Consider the following 17,485-nt stretch of genomic DNA (forward strand, 5'->3'; position numbering starts at 1 on the left):
GTATATTAACACAATTCACTTGTAGAGAAAATATGTGAAGTATTTGTTTTAAGCCCTAAGCTTTCAATGTTAGTATCTAATTCTTAGATGAATTTTTTACATTTCAATTTTGCATTCATATTTATCAGGGAAAACTCATTTTACAGTTGCGACATACAGTTATTTAATTAAACTTTCATAACATTATGAAATAGCTAGAATAATCATTCCTGCTCACTCCCTGTCTTAGATCAAACCCTGTCTCTGACACCAGCTCTGTGTATGAGTTTGGATGATGATTCAAATACCTTCAGATTTACAAGCACAATGATCTATGTGGAAGAAATACCTTTGTAGGAGTATTTCAAGTTTCTAAAGGACACCATGGCACCCTTATCTCTGAAGATGGCAAGTGCTATGGCTTGAGACTGAAATGTTCCCAGCGGATCGTGTTTTGCATTCTCTATCCTCAGCTCATAGTGCTATGTTAAAGGCTGTAGCACCATTAGGAGGCAGAACCCAGCTGATGATAGTCCATCATTAGATGGCCTTTGAGGGTTACGCAAGTCCTGGTAACAGAGTTCTTCCTCTCCATTCCTGGGACAACAGGTGTTTTATGCTCCATCCAGGGTCAGTTCTGCTACTGTCTGCTTTGTAATGTCTCAAGCCATGAGCCATAACAGACCTTTGCTTGCTGGGCCTTTTGTTGGGTATTGTCATAGTAAAGTAAGATAGAAGGCTCCCACAAGCTCCTCACCAGCCTCTCCACAGCCATATTATGATAAATGTGTGCCCACAGTTAAATCCTAACAGCTGAAAAAAAAAAATCAGCATGTCTTGGAGACTTATTCTTCTATCCTAGAAAAAGTCTGGTCATTTTCTTCTTTTTCACAACTGAATGGCATTGATAAAGTTGATAAAGCATAAAGAATAGATAACTGTATTAAAACAAATAGATTTAACTACAACTCTCATGATATAAAGGTAACCCTGATGTATAAACTTGTACAAAATAGACTTAACACAAAAATGTTAGACGTATATGTTCCCAGTGGCTTAACATTTGGAATACTATAGAAGAACAGCAATATGAACAAGAAGAAATACTGGTTTGGTAAACAATGAAAGTTCATTAGACAGAGCACAGGGTCCCCAGTGAAGGAGCTAGAGAAAGGACCTAAGGAGCTGAAAGGGTTTGCAGTCCTGTAGGAGGAACAACAATATGAACTAGCCAGTACCACCAGAGTTCCCAGGGACTAAACCACCAAGCAAAGAGCACACACATGATGGGACTCATGGCTCCAGCTGTAAATGCAGCAGAGGATGGCCTAGTCGGACATCAATGGGAGGAGAAGCCCTTTGTCCTATGAAGGCTCTATGTCCGAGAATGGGCCAGGAAGCAGGAGTGGGTGGGTTGGTGAGCAGGGGGAGGGGGGAGAGGATAGAGGGAGGGTGTTTTTCAGAGGGGAAACCAGGAAAGGGTATAACATTTGAAATGTAAATAAATAAAATATCCAATAAAAAATGAAAAAAGAAACAATGAAAGTTATGCACACAGAATGCAATAGAGCCGATAGACTATGCACAGAACACCTTCCCTTTCGATCCACTTATGCCATTTTCATTTTGCTCCTCTTCACTGAAAGCCAAGTTACTCTAAGGATTTCATGTGCAGTCGGCCATGACTTTGATTTGTTTTATTTTAAGCTGCCTGTGCATTCCATTTTAACACCTAGACATAATTTTAATTCAATTACACAGCATTATGCTAGCAGCCCAGGAATGTCACTGAGAGTGAAATTATATCCACATTTCCATTTGTTTTTCACCTGACTGGCTCTCAAAAAGGGAACTCTGAGAAGTCATCCGAAGGGACAGACTGCCCTATCTCCCCATGCAGCAGTGTGTTAGAGTGACATGAAATGAACGCTTCCTTATTCAGCTCAGAAATAGCAAAAGGTTATTCCCAGGAATCACCATCAAAAGTGTAGTGTGGACAAAAACATCCCCCCCAAAAAAATAAACAGAAATTACCAAACACAGTTCTAGCTGGAACAGACTCCTTGTTTATCCAGAAGGAAACTTGAGAAAGAATCACTGTCATGATGCATGGGATGTATGTCTGAATCATAAAATAGCCCATCTTCCGTCTGAGGTGGAAGTAAACTGTCATAACAATGTATTCACCTGCCATAAAAATGAAGAAAATAAATTATTGGTCCCGTAGGCAATTATTTAATCAATTTATGATTGTTATGCTAGAGTATCTTCCATGCATATGTCAATGAGAATTGCATCGTTCCATACTGTGAATGGGAGAGCAAAAGAGAGGATGGCATGGAAGATCATTACCACTTAGGAAGATGTTTCCCTATGTACAGATTTAGCAATTTAAAACTTGGGCTAAGGTGTCAAAAAATACAAGTGCTTTAAAAGTCTAATATGCTAAAGCAATTACCTTTCATGTTCAGTATTTGCATAGACATGTGGTGTAGGCTGATGTACCTGTCCGTGTGTGTATGTGTGTGTGTGTGTGTGTCTGTGTCTGTGTCTGTTTCTGTGTGCGTGCATATACTGTGTGCTCACTTTAATGTGGAAGCCAGAGGTCAGTCCTTAGACATTGTGTGACTTATTCTGTAGCTGTTCCTTTATTTTTAATTAATGAATTTATCGATATAGGGTCTGTCAGTGAACCTTGAGATCAGCCGCATTTCTTAAGACTGGTTGGCTAATGAACGTCTCTGTTTACACAGTGTTAGGACAGATGCCATGTGTGTGCCACCACTGCTGGCTCTTTGTGTGGACTCTGGGGATCTGAACTCAGGTCCCTATCCTCCCACCATGGCATATGACCCCACCGAGCAATCTATCCAATCACAACCTTCACCAGTTTAAAAGCAGAAATTAGGCTTGTTATTTATAGAAAACAAAATTGAAAATGTAATAACACAAACATACATACATATAAAATGAAAAGCTTAAGTTTGGAAGGACATGGAATACATAACTTTCTATAAAATTACATAAACATGAATATATTTTTCAAACATAATTCATACCTGTACCTGTATATAATAAGTGCAGAGAGAAGTTAGGTTAATAGTGTTTCTATGTGCAACATACATGAGAAAAAGTACAAATAGATTTAACAGAGATATAACTTTAAAAGCCAGTAAGTAAACAATAAACTTTCTAATAAGCAGTTTTACCAGAAGGGATTTATAGGGAATGGTATTTAGAATTCAGTGAACATTCATAGCTATGTTAGAAATTTACAAATCTCTACTTCCAGATGTGTTTCTAAATGCACAGATAGGAAAATCAACACAAGGCATCCTGCTAGGAGAGCATTGCATTGTTTCATAATTAATGTAAAGACGATCTCCCCAACATGACAAGGCATGAGACGGGTATTGGAAAGACTTAAGGCCCTGGAGTTTGTGAACACTGTTCAGGAGGAAGCAGAAAGATTGTAAAAGCCAGAGGATCAGAGGTTTTGCTGTGAGATTGTGTCCCCTTACTAGGAGCTAAGCCCGAAATATCTTATCATCGTGACTGCCCAAACATGTACTGAACAAGAACAATACCAATAGATGTGACAGACTGGAAGAGGAGAACCTCCTGAGGCTTCAGCCTTACACAAACAACTGTCACCAACTGAGGAAAGTGAGGAATAGAAGGGAGTTCTTCCACATGGAAGAGCATACCAACTCCTTGTTCATTGCCAAGTAGAAAGCCCTGAACACATGTGCACACATACATAACAGTATAGAAACTGAAAACGTTATATTTGGGAATATACATACATAGACACACATACATGGAACACACACACACACACACAAGAGCAATTAGCCAAAGCAGAGGCCCTGAATTTGAAGAAGAATGTGGACAGGTATGTATGGTAAGGTTTTGGAGGAATGAAGTAGACAGGAGAAATATAATTATGATTTCAAATATTTAAAAAAAAATAAAAATTTAAGAAAACATATGAGAGTTTCAGGAAGAAAAACAGTACCAGCAATTTCCTAACAGGTGTCTGGTTTTATACAAAGCAGTTTTAAGCCATCAGACAGTAAGCTAAAATATTTCACCATGAGCATTCTCATGACTTAGTTTTACCTTTTAAGAATTAAATCCTCCTCATTTCTTGTCACGTGCTTCAAAAATTTTAATCCTGTAAGTATAATTTGTGTTCATATTACTGCACATATTTAATGTATATGCTACTTGATTAATTGGGAGACAAGTGTCATTGGTAAAAATGACAGACCACAGTCTGTAATGAAGCCATCCACCATCTCCAAAAGGTGATTTTTTTCTCAGCACCTTACTTAATGCATTTTTGTGATAGAAACATTGAACATCTGTCCTCTTTACAAATTATTAACATTATGTACCAGGTGAACAGTAACTCCCCAGGATTACTTGTTTTGCATGGCTGTAATTGTGAGATGTTTGCCTACTAATTCTTACTTCCCTTTAGCTGCAAAGACCTGGAAACTATCCTTCCACTTGACTTGCATGAACTTGACCTTTTAGAAAAACCCCCTTCACATCAGCATTTTGTCAATATATTTGTTAAAACAAACAAAAAAAAATCCCTTCTTAGTTTCACACCATTGTTCAAGATCTTACCATAACTACTCTACTTTTGTTTATTTTACTGATACAATGACATACAAGGCCTTTTTTAAAAAAAGTTTATAGAACAGAGAAGGTCTATGAATTTCAGGCTTTGTTATTGGATAACTGCATGAGCAAGAAAATATATTTATTAATGTACTAAATTCATTTTATTTACATATTTCGCACTAGGAAAATTGAGATGGCAACAGTACCAATTCCAGGGTAGTTTATCAGAACTTAATACAAGGGAGGGATTGGAAATGATCCCTAAAAGATGATGACTGATGAATACATTTTAAACACCATGATTCTCTAAATATTGGTTTTTAAAAAGAATCACACAAAATGCCTGGCACAACAGCACACCTGGAATTCCAGCAAGCCAGAGAGGGTGAAGAAACTCCGGTTTAAGGCTATCCTGAACTACCTAATACATTTCAAGACAACCTGGGCTGTATGATGACATCCTATAACAAAAAGAGAGGTGGGGAATCTCTATGGAAACCTAACCTCCACTGTGGTAGGTAGCATTAGGAACTAGTCTTTGATAGACAGTGAGGGTAGGACAGTAAAGCACGCAAGGATATCATCACCATTTGCATCAAACAATCTACCCTGGCAACCCTGCCGCGTACATGCCCCTTGTGAGGACTCTATTCCATGGACCAGGAACAAAGCTCTCAGCAAACACTCACTTTGATCTTCCCGGATCCTGACTTGAGAAACAAACGTCTGTTCTTTATATGAATACCAAGTTTGTGATGTTTTAGTACAGCATTAGAAGTGCATTCAGATAACTACCATTAATTTTTTTTTCATGGTAAAAATTGTGTATGGGAGGACCATGGTTTTGGAACAAGATGTAAATAGCCAATTTTATCATTCAATGAGAAACTAAATCTTAAGGTTCTTTCTATTCTTATTTCAAAATTTGAAAATTACCAGTATAGCCTCCCACCCACCTGTTTGACAATTTTAATGTGTACTCTAAATATATACTCTGCAAGTATGCTTCTGGGTTTGCTTTTGCTTTGAGTGGAAATGACACCATAAAATTGGTCAATATTAAACATTTTTTGAAAAGCACCATCAAATCAGAGCCAGACTTTCTGCTCATATTTTGTTGGGAATAGTGTTTAATACATTTAATTATTGGCTTTTGTTTCTAAGTAAGAAAAAAATCTATTCATTCCTCCTGTGTTACCAACTCAGAATTCATTTTAAACTGAAGTAAGATTATAAATATATCATCTCTATTTCTGGAAAAAAAAAAACTTCCCCTGAAAACACTGAATACTTCAATGAAAGTGATAGTCTAAAACTCCAATGCTGATTTCAAGTAGCACATTGACTTTTGCCATTAAGAATTTCACAAGGACAGAGCTGGGGGGGGGGGGCAGTGTAGATAGCTTAATTGGCAACGTTCTTGCCATAAAAGCATAAAGATCTAAGTTTAAAAAAAAAAATAAAAAAAAAAAAAGCTGAGGTAATACCAGACTGGGGAAACAGAGACTGGAGGACCCTGTGGCTCAGTGACCTGTCTGGTTAGCTTACTCAGCAAGCTCCAGGACAGTGGGAGACCAAATTATGAGATGAGTGAACCCTGAGTAATGACCCTCTTTGACTCTCCTCTTCATACACACATCCATATCCCCATACACATGTCTACATGCAAACATGTCTACACACACACACACACACACACACACATATATGAACAAAAATATATACACACACAAGCATGTGCATGTAATCTGACCACACGCGCGCACGCGCGCGCGCGCGCACACACACACACACACACACACACACACACACACACACAAGCATGTGCATGCAATCTCACCTGTAATAGATTTGATAGTCTCGCTTGATACAGTCTGCCCAATGAGGTCATATTGAACTAAGCTAGATGACTCCTTTGGCACCTCCACTGACTTCTCAGGGCCTTTGGTCCAGGTATAGATCATCTCACTTTTGGGATATGCATCTAGATAGGAGCAGAGAGAGTGCTTCCAATCAGGACTCCTACTTTGTCAATAACAAAAATCAACAATGTGACAAATGCTCAAACAATTTAAAAAAATGGGAGAAAATACTCAATGATTTTTTCAAACATGTTTATAATTTAGGAAAGCGCAATTATGAAAGAAATTACAGATTTAATTGCTTTTATGTTAAATGAGGTGACTAAAATTAAACAACTATAAAGCTACATTTCTATCGATGCTTGTGGTCCTGTTTTTATTCTGGTAAGGCTTTAAAAGCAGATAGATCAAACCTCCTACACTGTAGCCGGACTCCTCCATCTTTGAATTCTTGTCTCTCTGTCCTTAAGAAAACCTGACTTCTTCGATTCCATACAGTTCTGTCTTCTAGAAATGGACCAAGATGCTGCCTCCAGTACCACAAACAGAACAAAACAAACTTTCCTTGTGAGAGAGCTCTCCAGGGGTCACCCCTTCTAGCCTCTGCTTCCTTCTGGCCAGTGCTCAGGCCATGGGGAACCATTTTGCAGAATTCAGACTGTGCTGGTTGCAAAGCTCTCCAGGGTACAGAGTTACACAACCAGTTCCAGTGCCATTTGAATCCTGCAATTAAGGCACTTTCCCTTCTATCTTCAAAGAACTCTCCCCAGTGGCAATTCAAGTACATTTTCTGTTATTCCTTGTTCAGTGCAAATGGAGACCAGCTGTTTGCATACCAACTCTACCCAGAACAGATAGCCCGGTTCATGCACAAATAAGTTCAAAAGAACCAGAATGAATTATGTGTCATCCTCCCCTACAAACATCCCTGAAATGGCTGGAACGCAGGAGGTCCTTGGTGAACTTGTTTAATCCGACAAAAGGAATCCATATCCAGAGAGGTTTCCCTTACAGATGACCTTGAAAAACAGACTATGAGCCTCCAGTTACCTATTATCCAGCACTCCAGGGCACCATAGCAGCATTCACCTCTAAAAGTGTATTCATGGTTGTATAGATTTAAACTCTTGCAGACTATATTCTTATTTATAATTTTTTTTTTGCATTGGGAATCATCTATCAGATGCCCTACTTTGACAGAATGATCTTTTTCTTGCATTATCGTTCACATTCCTTTTACTTTAAGCTTAATTTAATAGAGATTTTTCTCTTTCCAAAAGAATTTAAGAATTAACTTACTCAGGAAAAAAAATCACTTACTGTACTGGTATGGCATACCTCTCTTTTAAACTCTTAGTCTAGAAAACCAAAATTCTTTCCAAAGTGTGGTTCCTTAATCATATACAAAGCCTGAGAGAGCAGCAGCTTTGCTGGCGTCAGTGGAAGAGTGTGCTTCAAAGCAGAACTGGAGTGGTTTTGGGAGGAGAAGCCTTTCTCAGATAGCAACGATCTTTTGTAAAATTCAAATTACTACAGGAGAAAAATGGAATTTTAATTCTGGCCCCAAGAAAATCACCCTCTCTGTCTATGTATTTTTCTGTTTCTATCTTGTCTCATTAAATCATTGGTCAGAGAGCAAAAGGCTTTCTCTCACCTCAAGTTAGCCCACCGAGCGTTGTGACTAACCAGGGTTATAAAAAGAGTGGTGACTGCCGACTCTCATTAAGTCAAGCAGTGAGCAGTGAGAACAGCAGGCACTGGTTTCACAATCAGTGAAACGAAGACTCTGGAGCCATAGTAAAAGCTGGCGTCTATTTTTGGTAGGTTCTGATTGAATTGAATGCTGGAAGCAGACCTTCCAAGAGCAATCACATTTCGTTGCCATCTCAGAGAAAGGGGCTTGAGCAAAGGAACGGCTTACTCTTTACTACCCACTCATGTCCCCCTCGTGCCTTCCTTTCTGCTGAGGGTTCCAAACACATCGATTCCACATTTGCTCCTTTTGCGCCTAACCCACTGCCATCTTGGATTGCACGACAACAGCAGACTCCATCTCTCTTGTGCTCTACTCCACGCTCTCTTGAGGCCATTCTTCCCAGAAAAGGCTGTCAACAAGGCCACGTCCCTTTGCAAAAACTTTCAAAACCTTCCCCAGTTTCAGCTTTGAGATGGAATCACACTCCTTAATGTAGTATATCAGGCACTGAATTTCTTCACACCCACCTCAACTAGAGATTTGTGATAGCTCAGTTACTCTGACAAACTGTCCCTGAATCCTTAAGTTTCAAATGTGACTACAGACTTATTAATTATGGCCAATCTTCCATAGCTACCTGTTTTTCAAAAAGTAACTTTGTTTGGTGTAACAAAACATTATTAGTTTCCTAAAACTTGAGCCTTGCACAACGTTTCTCACATAGAAGGATCTAAATGTTGGATAATTAAAATTGCACACACATATAAATATAAGGCTAAATACCATAATCAGGCATTCGAACAACACTTTGGCTATAACTTACAACTCCCAAATTTCAAAGGGCAGGCATGACCATCCATAGGAAAATCCACCAGTCTCATGGGACACTCTGCACTTATGGTGAGTCTATAATGGAAAAATGCAAGGAAGTAAAATCAACCCTCTTTAAGACTAATATTACATATTGCTAAAACAGAGAGATAGAAAGCAAGAAGGAAAGGGAGATGGGTACAGGAAGGAGGAGAGAATTAGGGGTGAAGAATAAAAAAGAAAAGTCTATTACCTCATTGTGTATAAAATAGTGCCATTTCTCATGATTCTAAAAAGCTTATTTGGGGCTGTCATGTTATGTGAGACAGATTTCTTTCCATTCCTGAAGAAAGTGTCAGGGGTCCAAACTTTGGTGACCATCATATTGTTCAGCCTCAAGATTTCAATGGGGCCGTCGTATTTTAGTCTTTTGTCAATCCATGTCTGTCTGAAGAACACATCCATAGTGTATTCCTAGGAAAATTAGTCAAGTCACGGGTGACTGCATATACTCATATGCAAAAAGTGAGATGCTAGTCTCCACCCTCTTCCAGAAGAAACTACCAGAAGCAGAGATGACCTTGAGTCAAGTAATAGACTCTCAGCAACTATACCCTGTAACATACATATTGATCCCTTCAGCTTCTGCATTAGTAAGAAGTAAATCATCATACACATTAGTCACCGAGGGCTAATTACGGCAATTAAATCAGAACTGCCAACACCAGGTAATTATGGCTGTGCATTACTTTACATCAGAGAGGAAAATCACTTAACACGTAACGAGTCCCATTACGTAATTGATCGTAAAATTACAGGTATTTCTTTAAGATGAAGACAATTTTCTTTTAAAAAGCTAAATTTTGTTTTCTCAGGTGTATTAAAAATTATCCAAAGAACTCAGGGGTTCAAACCATTAGGAGTCCTAACGTTAAGGAAAAATGTAAAGTAGATCCGTCATTACTTACTAAGTATATTCATTGTAAGCACAGCTGAAGGGATGAAGACTTCCGGACCATCACTGGCCCTTTTGATCTCTTTAAAGAAGAGAGGGAGGAATAGAAGCAGAGAATGGGAATCAAGAAACTGGATCAGTGAGGAAGATAACAGGGCCGTTAGGCGTGTGCTATTATTGTGCACACACGTAATTCCCATCTAAACTACTGGTTATCTCTCACTGTATCCTCCTCAGTGGTTTCCATAGAAGGCCTGGCTGTGAAACAGATCAAGGAAAGACTTCTTTATGGAGAAAGATTCCAACTCGATGCTCAAAATGATAGCTTTGGGAGGCAGATGGGAATATCTTGCTCTTTATAGACTTCTAGCTTTAATCAAGCATTGGCTTTGTGTGATTGACAATATAATAAATATAAATTGCCTCTTTTATGGCTTATTTTTCTTCCAAGTTCAGATACCTACCATTTCAACGTCAGAAACGGGTCCAAAGCTGGTGACATATATATCAGTTTTCACTTCTGTAACAGGACCTAGTAAGTATGAAGTAAATAAGTGTGAAAAAATAATTACCAACATTACAGCCTTGGAGGAATAGATCATTAAAAAGTGAAGACAGATATGATATGTCATGTTTTTGCATGCATTTTGACTTTCCAGTGAGATAATGAATCTCTAAAAAAAAGAAAAAGGAAAGAAAGAAAGAAAGAAAGAAAGAAAGAAAGAAAGAAAGAAAGAAAAGAAAAGTTTAAAGTTTAGTTTAAAATGCAACCAAATCAATCCAAAAGAAAAAGTGAGGGAAAAAACGAAACAAAACAAAACAGTGTTTGCTTAACAGGCAAATAGACACCCAATTACTTACCAAGAACGTGTATCTACAAAGATACATCACCCCTGGGCATTATTATGACAGGCAATGTAGACACACAAAAGCTTTTAGCCTTTGCGATTTTTTTTTTAAGAGTCCATCATCTGATTGGCCTCTAGAAAGAAGTGAGCTGTTCAGAGGAAGAAACAGCAGGGAGCAAGCGCAGGAGAGAGGCAGCACTGTGCTAAGAAGTGGCAGTTGAAAGTGGTGTGTCTTTGGGGAGTTGAGGATGCTCAAAAATAACTTCCAAAGTGATTAATGTCACCTTTAACAATAGGCGCACCATCCGCTGGTGATTTGGATCCAAGACAAAGTCTTCTATCAGTTACAACCATTCAGGCTGTGTCACCTGTTAGCTTGGCAATCTTCAGCAAGTTACTGAACAGCGCTGTTGTAGCGCCACACCTGTCTCACAGAATTTTTACAGCAATCAAACAGAATGCTGAGTGTAGCGTCTCACACTTATGCAAAAGCTCATTCCATATCAGTTTCCCTCAGCTGCTATCTAAATAAATCCTGATCATGAGCAAGTAAATGAATGTTTAGCCCAGAGGGAAAAATAAGGTCAGGCTGCCAATATTACTGACAAAGAAAATAAACTAAAGGATACTGCCACACTATGGATTTAAAAGTATGCTTTAAACCTGGGAATTTCTTGTAGCTCAGAATCTAACTCATAGTTCTCTCCAATTGGACAAATTTAGTTCAATCTTCAAGTGCAAATATAGCGAGTATTAAACATATTAACTATAAATTGTGACAGTAGTTATTATAGATAATTCAGCTTTTTAACCACTGTTGCCCTCCTGAACACTATTTCCTTAAATGATGGTTTATAACACTGCCTGGCTACATAGCTAGATATTATAGCATCTGCAATCAAAGTAGACTATCACCTGGATACTGGCTGGAAAATAGAAATGATGGGGGAGTGGGGAAGGCAAAAAGCAATTGGTGGCACTTAGAGCTCTAAAGTCTGAAGTCAGCCTCATAAATCGGAATCTACTTCTTCCCTCTACAGAATGAGGACTAGGCCAAAGAAAGGCAGATCCAGGGAGAACGAGAAAATTCTTTATGGAATAAGGATCCTAAGAAATATATATATTGGAAGTATAATGAGAACAAAAGTGTAGCCTGGTACATGCTTTTTTTACACCATGTAGAGTACACCCCCTTGGAAAGGGTAGAAGTTAACTAAGCTTCCATTTGAATGAGAAACTAGAATCAACAACAACAAACAATAATAAATAAGCTCATTAAACTCAAATTTGTCAAGAACCTGGTAATCCAGGAAGGAAGTAATTTATAACGTTTGCACCACAGAGAACTGAAATTTCACTCAAATTGGCTCAGAGCCACTGTCCTTTTCCTTAGCAACAAATGACAAAGGTATCAAAAGGCAAAAACCCTGTCCTTGCAAAATGGTGGACTGGGGGAGGCTGGTTCACACAAATTAAGGTATCAAAATTCTGAGGAATGTCTGCTTTACCAATTTTAGCAAAGTGAAAGTTATTTCGGGAACAGATACAATGCACTGTTGCTTAAACACCATCAAAGCACCACCTAGGCAGGTTGGTTAAGGACAGACTGTTGGACAAACCCCTGGATCTGCAGACACAGTAGGAACAAGGTTGGACCTGACATTTTGCAACTTTTTATATAGACACTATTCAGTTTACTTTTGTTTGCAAACATCCACTCAAGCTGTTTGCTATACTGTACTTAAAATAGTTTTCTATGAAATACTGACATCACAGGTGAGCAAAGACCATGAATGTGGCAGGGGCACTCAGGAGAAGAACAGGTATAATGTTTCCTTTTTCCTTATTAACATATTGTCAATTGTGTGAGCTTATGCTAATCCTGTGGCTGTAACCATCCCATGATAATAAAGCACATTTATAAATTCTCATCTCCCTAAATTCTATTAATCTTGAAATAGTTCCAAAATACTGTTCTACATTCAGAATTATAATCTCCATTTTTGTGTGTGACATTAACTGACCTCAGCGTATTTGATTATGCTGCACTTTGAGATTGAGTGAGATTCTAAATGCATGTGACTGGTAAAGAAACATTTTAGAACATCCACTCAGTACATTTTTGCATGAGCAGCAGCTACATCCCAGGTTCTAGGAGTCCCGGCTTCAAGAACTCACCATGCTGCTGGAAGAAACAGAGATTAAGGACCAAAGCAGTAAATGGTATGACCGAGAGCTACTGTTTCAGGATGCAGTGCATGCAAGTAGGGAAAGCAAAGGCGTGGAAAGCCAATTTGGGGTTGTGCTCAGAATTGCTTCTTCAAAACACTGAAGTCCAGATGAGCCCTGGAGCATACAAATGAACTATTGGAAGATCTGGGACAATAGCAAGCAAATATGGTATTACTGTTTTCAAGGACTACAAAGGAGATTGGTGAGACAAAGCAGGGTGGGACACTGATAAGAACATTGAAACCACAATGAAATAAAACTAGAGTGCCATAGATGGAGCATCTACCTACTCCTGAACTCATTTTTTTTAATTGGCATCTTTTAAGTGATGCATTTATAACACATGCTACCATGACTACTGTTTAAACCATAAGCAATAGGACTTGCAGAAGGCCAGGATGGAAAATAAGTCATATGGAGGCAAAAGGCAGAAAAGGGTCCCTATCTGAGACTGTTAATCCACTCTAGGTGACAGGACCAGAGTCTGGAATGAGGTTAGAACATGGACAAAGGGAGTGGCATGGTTGTGTACAGTAGGGTACAGAGTGTGGTTTTCTGAACTAAGATAGAAGGACTAAAATATAAGGACAAAGAAATAACAATTATATATTTACACTCTATCTTTATACCAGACAAAATGCTAGATTCCTATTTTATGATCATTCCATCTTCATTCAACCCTCCTAAAGAGCTATCCTCAATTTGAGAACTGTGTAGACTTAGAAACTGGGTTCCCAGAGGCTAATACAGAATTCTAACTCTTCCTCTTCCTCCAACACGTAGTCTAGGTTAACTATATTCTATTAGGTCATAAAATAATGAATTAGTTGTCATTTCACTCTATGCAGAACACTTGTACTATCTCAACTGTGACTCCAGCTATGCCTACATGCCCTGCGTTCAACAACAGCTCTCAATTATCTTCCTGAGATCCTTCCGTGTTTTACTTCAGACTCCTTGGGTCTGCCTTTTCAACATGAACAGTGAAAATGAAATCTCAGTCTCCTTCAAGTCCCAAACTGTGTAAAAACGAGGTGCTGAACAATCCTGTGCTTATGTTGCTAATATCATCAGTAATAATTTCCCAATGCTTCCAGAGGAGGGGAAAATGTAAAACTTGGATCCTGCATGGGCTATGCTAAAAACATTTCCCAATTAAAACAGAAACTGTCTGTTTTATATATGTATTTGTATTATCCCATAAAATTAATCTGCCACCTAAAATGCAGTAGGTCTCTGATAAGTCAGTTGTCAACGAGTTGTGGTAGCTATGCAATTAAGAATAATTCCTAGAGATGCTTCCTGTAATACTTCTGGTTAAGATGTTCAAATCAACCTTGGAAAGTGCATAATGGCATAGAAACTAGACAATTTGAAATTGGAAAGATTTCTTCCCAGAATTGTAGATGTATTTGGTGAGTATCAAAGACACCTTCCCCCCCCCCAACACACAATTCTATTTCATTGATACTGGAGATGTTTTAAAATATTTTTTAACTCTTTCAGTGAGGTGATAACTTTGACCCTGAGAGTCTGTTAGGCAAAGAGAGTGATCTTCATCAAGTGGCAAACAGACAAGACCATTAATATTAAATTCAGAAAAATGGTCCTATATAATTTAATTGGCTGGGAAGGCAATTAAGAAAGTATCAGATACTCTCTAACCATTTACTCAACACTCCAACACCTAGTTAAGGCTATCAATTCCCAATTACATCTCCAATGGTGATGTACAATTTGCTGTCACATCATAAAATAAAGACCTGCCTTGCTGATGTGAGTAGATGTCAATCCTTGTTCCCCATATGTTTCTCCCTCGCTACGCTCCTGCTCCTGCGTAAACAACCTGTCTTCCCGCCATCCACATCACAAATGCATCAACATCTTACAAAGTTCGCTATGCTCCTGCGTAAACAACCTGTCTTCCCACCATCCACATCACAAATGCACCAACATCTTACAAAGTTCAATCGGCATCCAAAACTAATGAAACTTCAAGAACTTAGGCAGAAAACAACAGCAACAACACCTAATTTCCAGGGAGATTATAAAAATATTTCCAATTTTGCTTGACATTAAGAAGATACGGAAATAGAGTTACTGAAGAGTAAACAAAGACAACAGATACCCATTGACTTTATCAACAAAGTGGGAAATAGCTCAGGGTTCTAGAAGCTTCCTTGCCTCAAAAGACATTAAAAATTGGTACCTTCTATGATCCTTCTATCAATATACTTTTACTTTGGAAGCAGTAAAAGTTTTCAATAATGGAAGCAAAGACTCGAAACAGTATGAATAAAACATGAAAACAAATTTATACAATAGAAATTCCTGTAGACAATAAAGATTTTAAAAGATGTTCATTGATATTTGAACTCAATGGACACAATAAATATTAAAATTATCTTGAAACAAAATGCCATTTCAAAATTTTCAAGGTCTCTCTCTCTCTCTCTCCCTCCCTCCCTCCCTCCCTCCCTCTCTCTCTTCCTCTCCCTCTGTCTCTCTCTGTCTCTATTTCTCTCTCTTTTTCTCTTTCTCTCTCTTTCCCAGTGCTAAAGTATATGTGGAACCAGAATTTATGTTCATTGTAAAAGGGAGTTTAATTTTGTAAACTCACCATGGAGAAACAGTTTGGCATTCTATCTTCGAGTTGAACTCCCACTTACACTAAGAGCCAGAATAATCCATTCCTTGATATATACGCAAAAGAAACTCTTGAACATTTACAGCAGGAAATTTGGGCCAGAATATTCACAGCAATACAATCTGGGAAACAAGCAAAAAAAAAAAAAAAAAAAAAAAAAAAAAAAAAAAAAAAAAAAAAAAAAAAAAAACCACACTGCCAACAGAGCAGACGAATAAGCCAGTTCTTATGCAACACGAACAACACATAACAAGCAAAGGAAGGATCAATAGCACTAGGCAACAAAAAAAAGAATGAATCTTAGCAATGCATCATTAAGTCTAAAGCATGGCAAAAGTTTATGTTTAGCAAATTAAAGACAGCTACATGCTTTAAATATACTGTTAAAATAAAGATAACCTAAAATACCCATACCCATTGGAGAAAGGCTTAGAATAAAGCATTGAGACAGTAGAGACAGGAAGATGATAAATATGAGGATAGGGTTGAAGACAGGAGTAGCAAACTGCAAGTTCATATTGGGCTCTGCTCTTTAGGTTGGATGCTGTTCAATGAGTAGGATTACTTTATTTTAATGAATAAATGAAGGGAGGGATGAAAAGGAAGTTACGTATAGATTTTAGTATAAATGTATTATTAAACAAACGTCATCATGTGTAGCTAAGACATCTTTAAATATATTCAAAAGAGCCTAGAATAGAAAGCAACAATATTTAATGATATACAAGTGTAGGTTAAAAGGTTTTATATAAAATCTGAAGACCCACTGAAGCTTGACCTAGAACCACAACAATTTATTAATATTCTATTATCTGTATTGGACACAGTTTGTTTCAGGACATACCAAATGTATTGGTATGTTCTTATTCCAAAGAAATTTTTATATCTGATAGCACTAGTATGTTTGTTTTCTTATAAACTTGGGTAAAGTGATCTTTCTTCCACATGTCCCTTTTTCCCATTACAGTAAGCATCTTTCATTACCAGTAGTCCACAAACAATAGATATTTCTAGTCTTAAAAAACACTTACTTTCAATTGTGATGGTTTATATATGCTTGGGCCAGAGAGTGGTACTATTAGGAAGTGTGGCCTTGTTGGAGTAGGTGTGTCACTGTGTGTGTGGGCTTTCGTATACTAACCCTAGCTGCCTGGAATTGAGTATTCTGCTAGCAGTCTTCAGATGAAGATGTACAACTCTCAGCTTCTCCTGCGCCATGCCGACCTAGATGCTGCCATGCCTCAATGATAATAGACTGAACCTCTAAACCTGTAAGTTGGTCTCAATTAAATGTTGTCCTTATAAGAGTTTACCTTGGTCATGGTGACTGTCCACAGCAGTAAAACCCTAACTAAGACAATTCTTTATTTCCATAGACTTAAAAATATCCTTGCCATATTTATATTTCTGGGGGAAAACATTTCAGTAGAAACAGCCCTAAATCTTCCTTCCTGTCCACTCCCTCCTCTGCTGTATTCTGAATCACTGAGATTTTTGTCAGAACCATGAGTTTTCCCCTAGCAATCCTACTGTTCTCACCAACTTTAAAAGCTATGTTTTGTCTCCCATTTTAAAAACAAAGTTTTAGTTTATAAAACACACTAATATCTTATATTCTACATTTAGCTTACCACCCTCAAAGAGACAATCAGTGAGTATGTCTTTTGCAAAAAATAACCACAAAAAAGTATTACAAAAATGGTCATTTGATTCTATCTACACGATTTTTCTCTTCATTAGTACAAATGCATATGCCCCCAAGTACTAATCTCTCTCTCTCTCTCTCTCTCTCTCTCTCTCTCTCTCTCTCTCTCTCTCTCT

The 17,485-nt window shown here is 38.0% G+C and overlaps 1 protein-coding gene across 2 annotated transcripts in view; it reads right to left on the bottom strand.

Moving 5' to 3' along the window:
• The window catches only part of Gabra4 (gamma-aminobutyric acid type A receptor alpha4 subunit), an 80,128-nt gene that overhangs the window by 55,560 nt on the left and 7,083 nt on the right, over positions 1-17,485 (bottom strand). For both annotated transcript variants that reach the window (XM_029545119.1, XM_021210721.2), the window contains exons 3-7: positions 10,402-10,469; positions 9,236-9,456; positions 8,996-9,078; positions 6,455-6,598; positions 2,014-2,166 (exon numbers count right to left, since the gene is read on the bottom strand). In XM_029545119.1, the coding sequence (XP_029400979.1) occupies positions 2,014-2,166; positions 6,455-6,598; positions 8,996-9,078; positions 9,236-9,456; positions 10,402-10,469 (669 nt within the window). The remainder of the gene's footprint in view (positions 1-2,013; positions 2,167-6,454; positions 6,599-8,995; positions 9,079-9,235; positions 9,457-10,401; positions 10,470-17,485) is intronic.

Source organism: Mus pahari, chromosome 13, assembly GCF_900095145.1.
Source record: "Mus pahari chromosome 13, PAHARI_EIJ_v1.1, whole genome shotgun sequence".
NCBI classification, from domain to species: domain Eukaryota; kingdom Metazoa; phylum Chordata; class Mammalia; order Rodentia; family Muridae; genus Mus; species Mus pahari.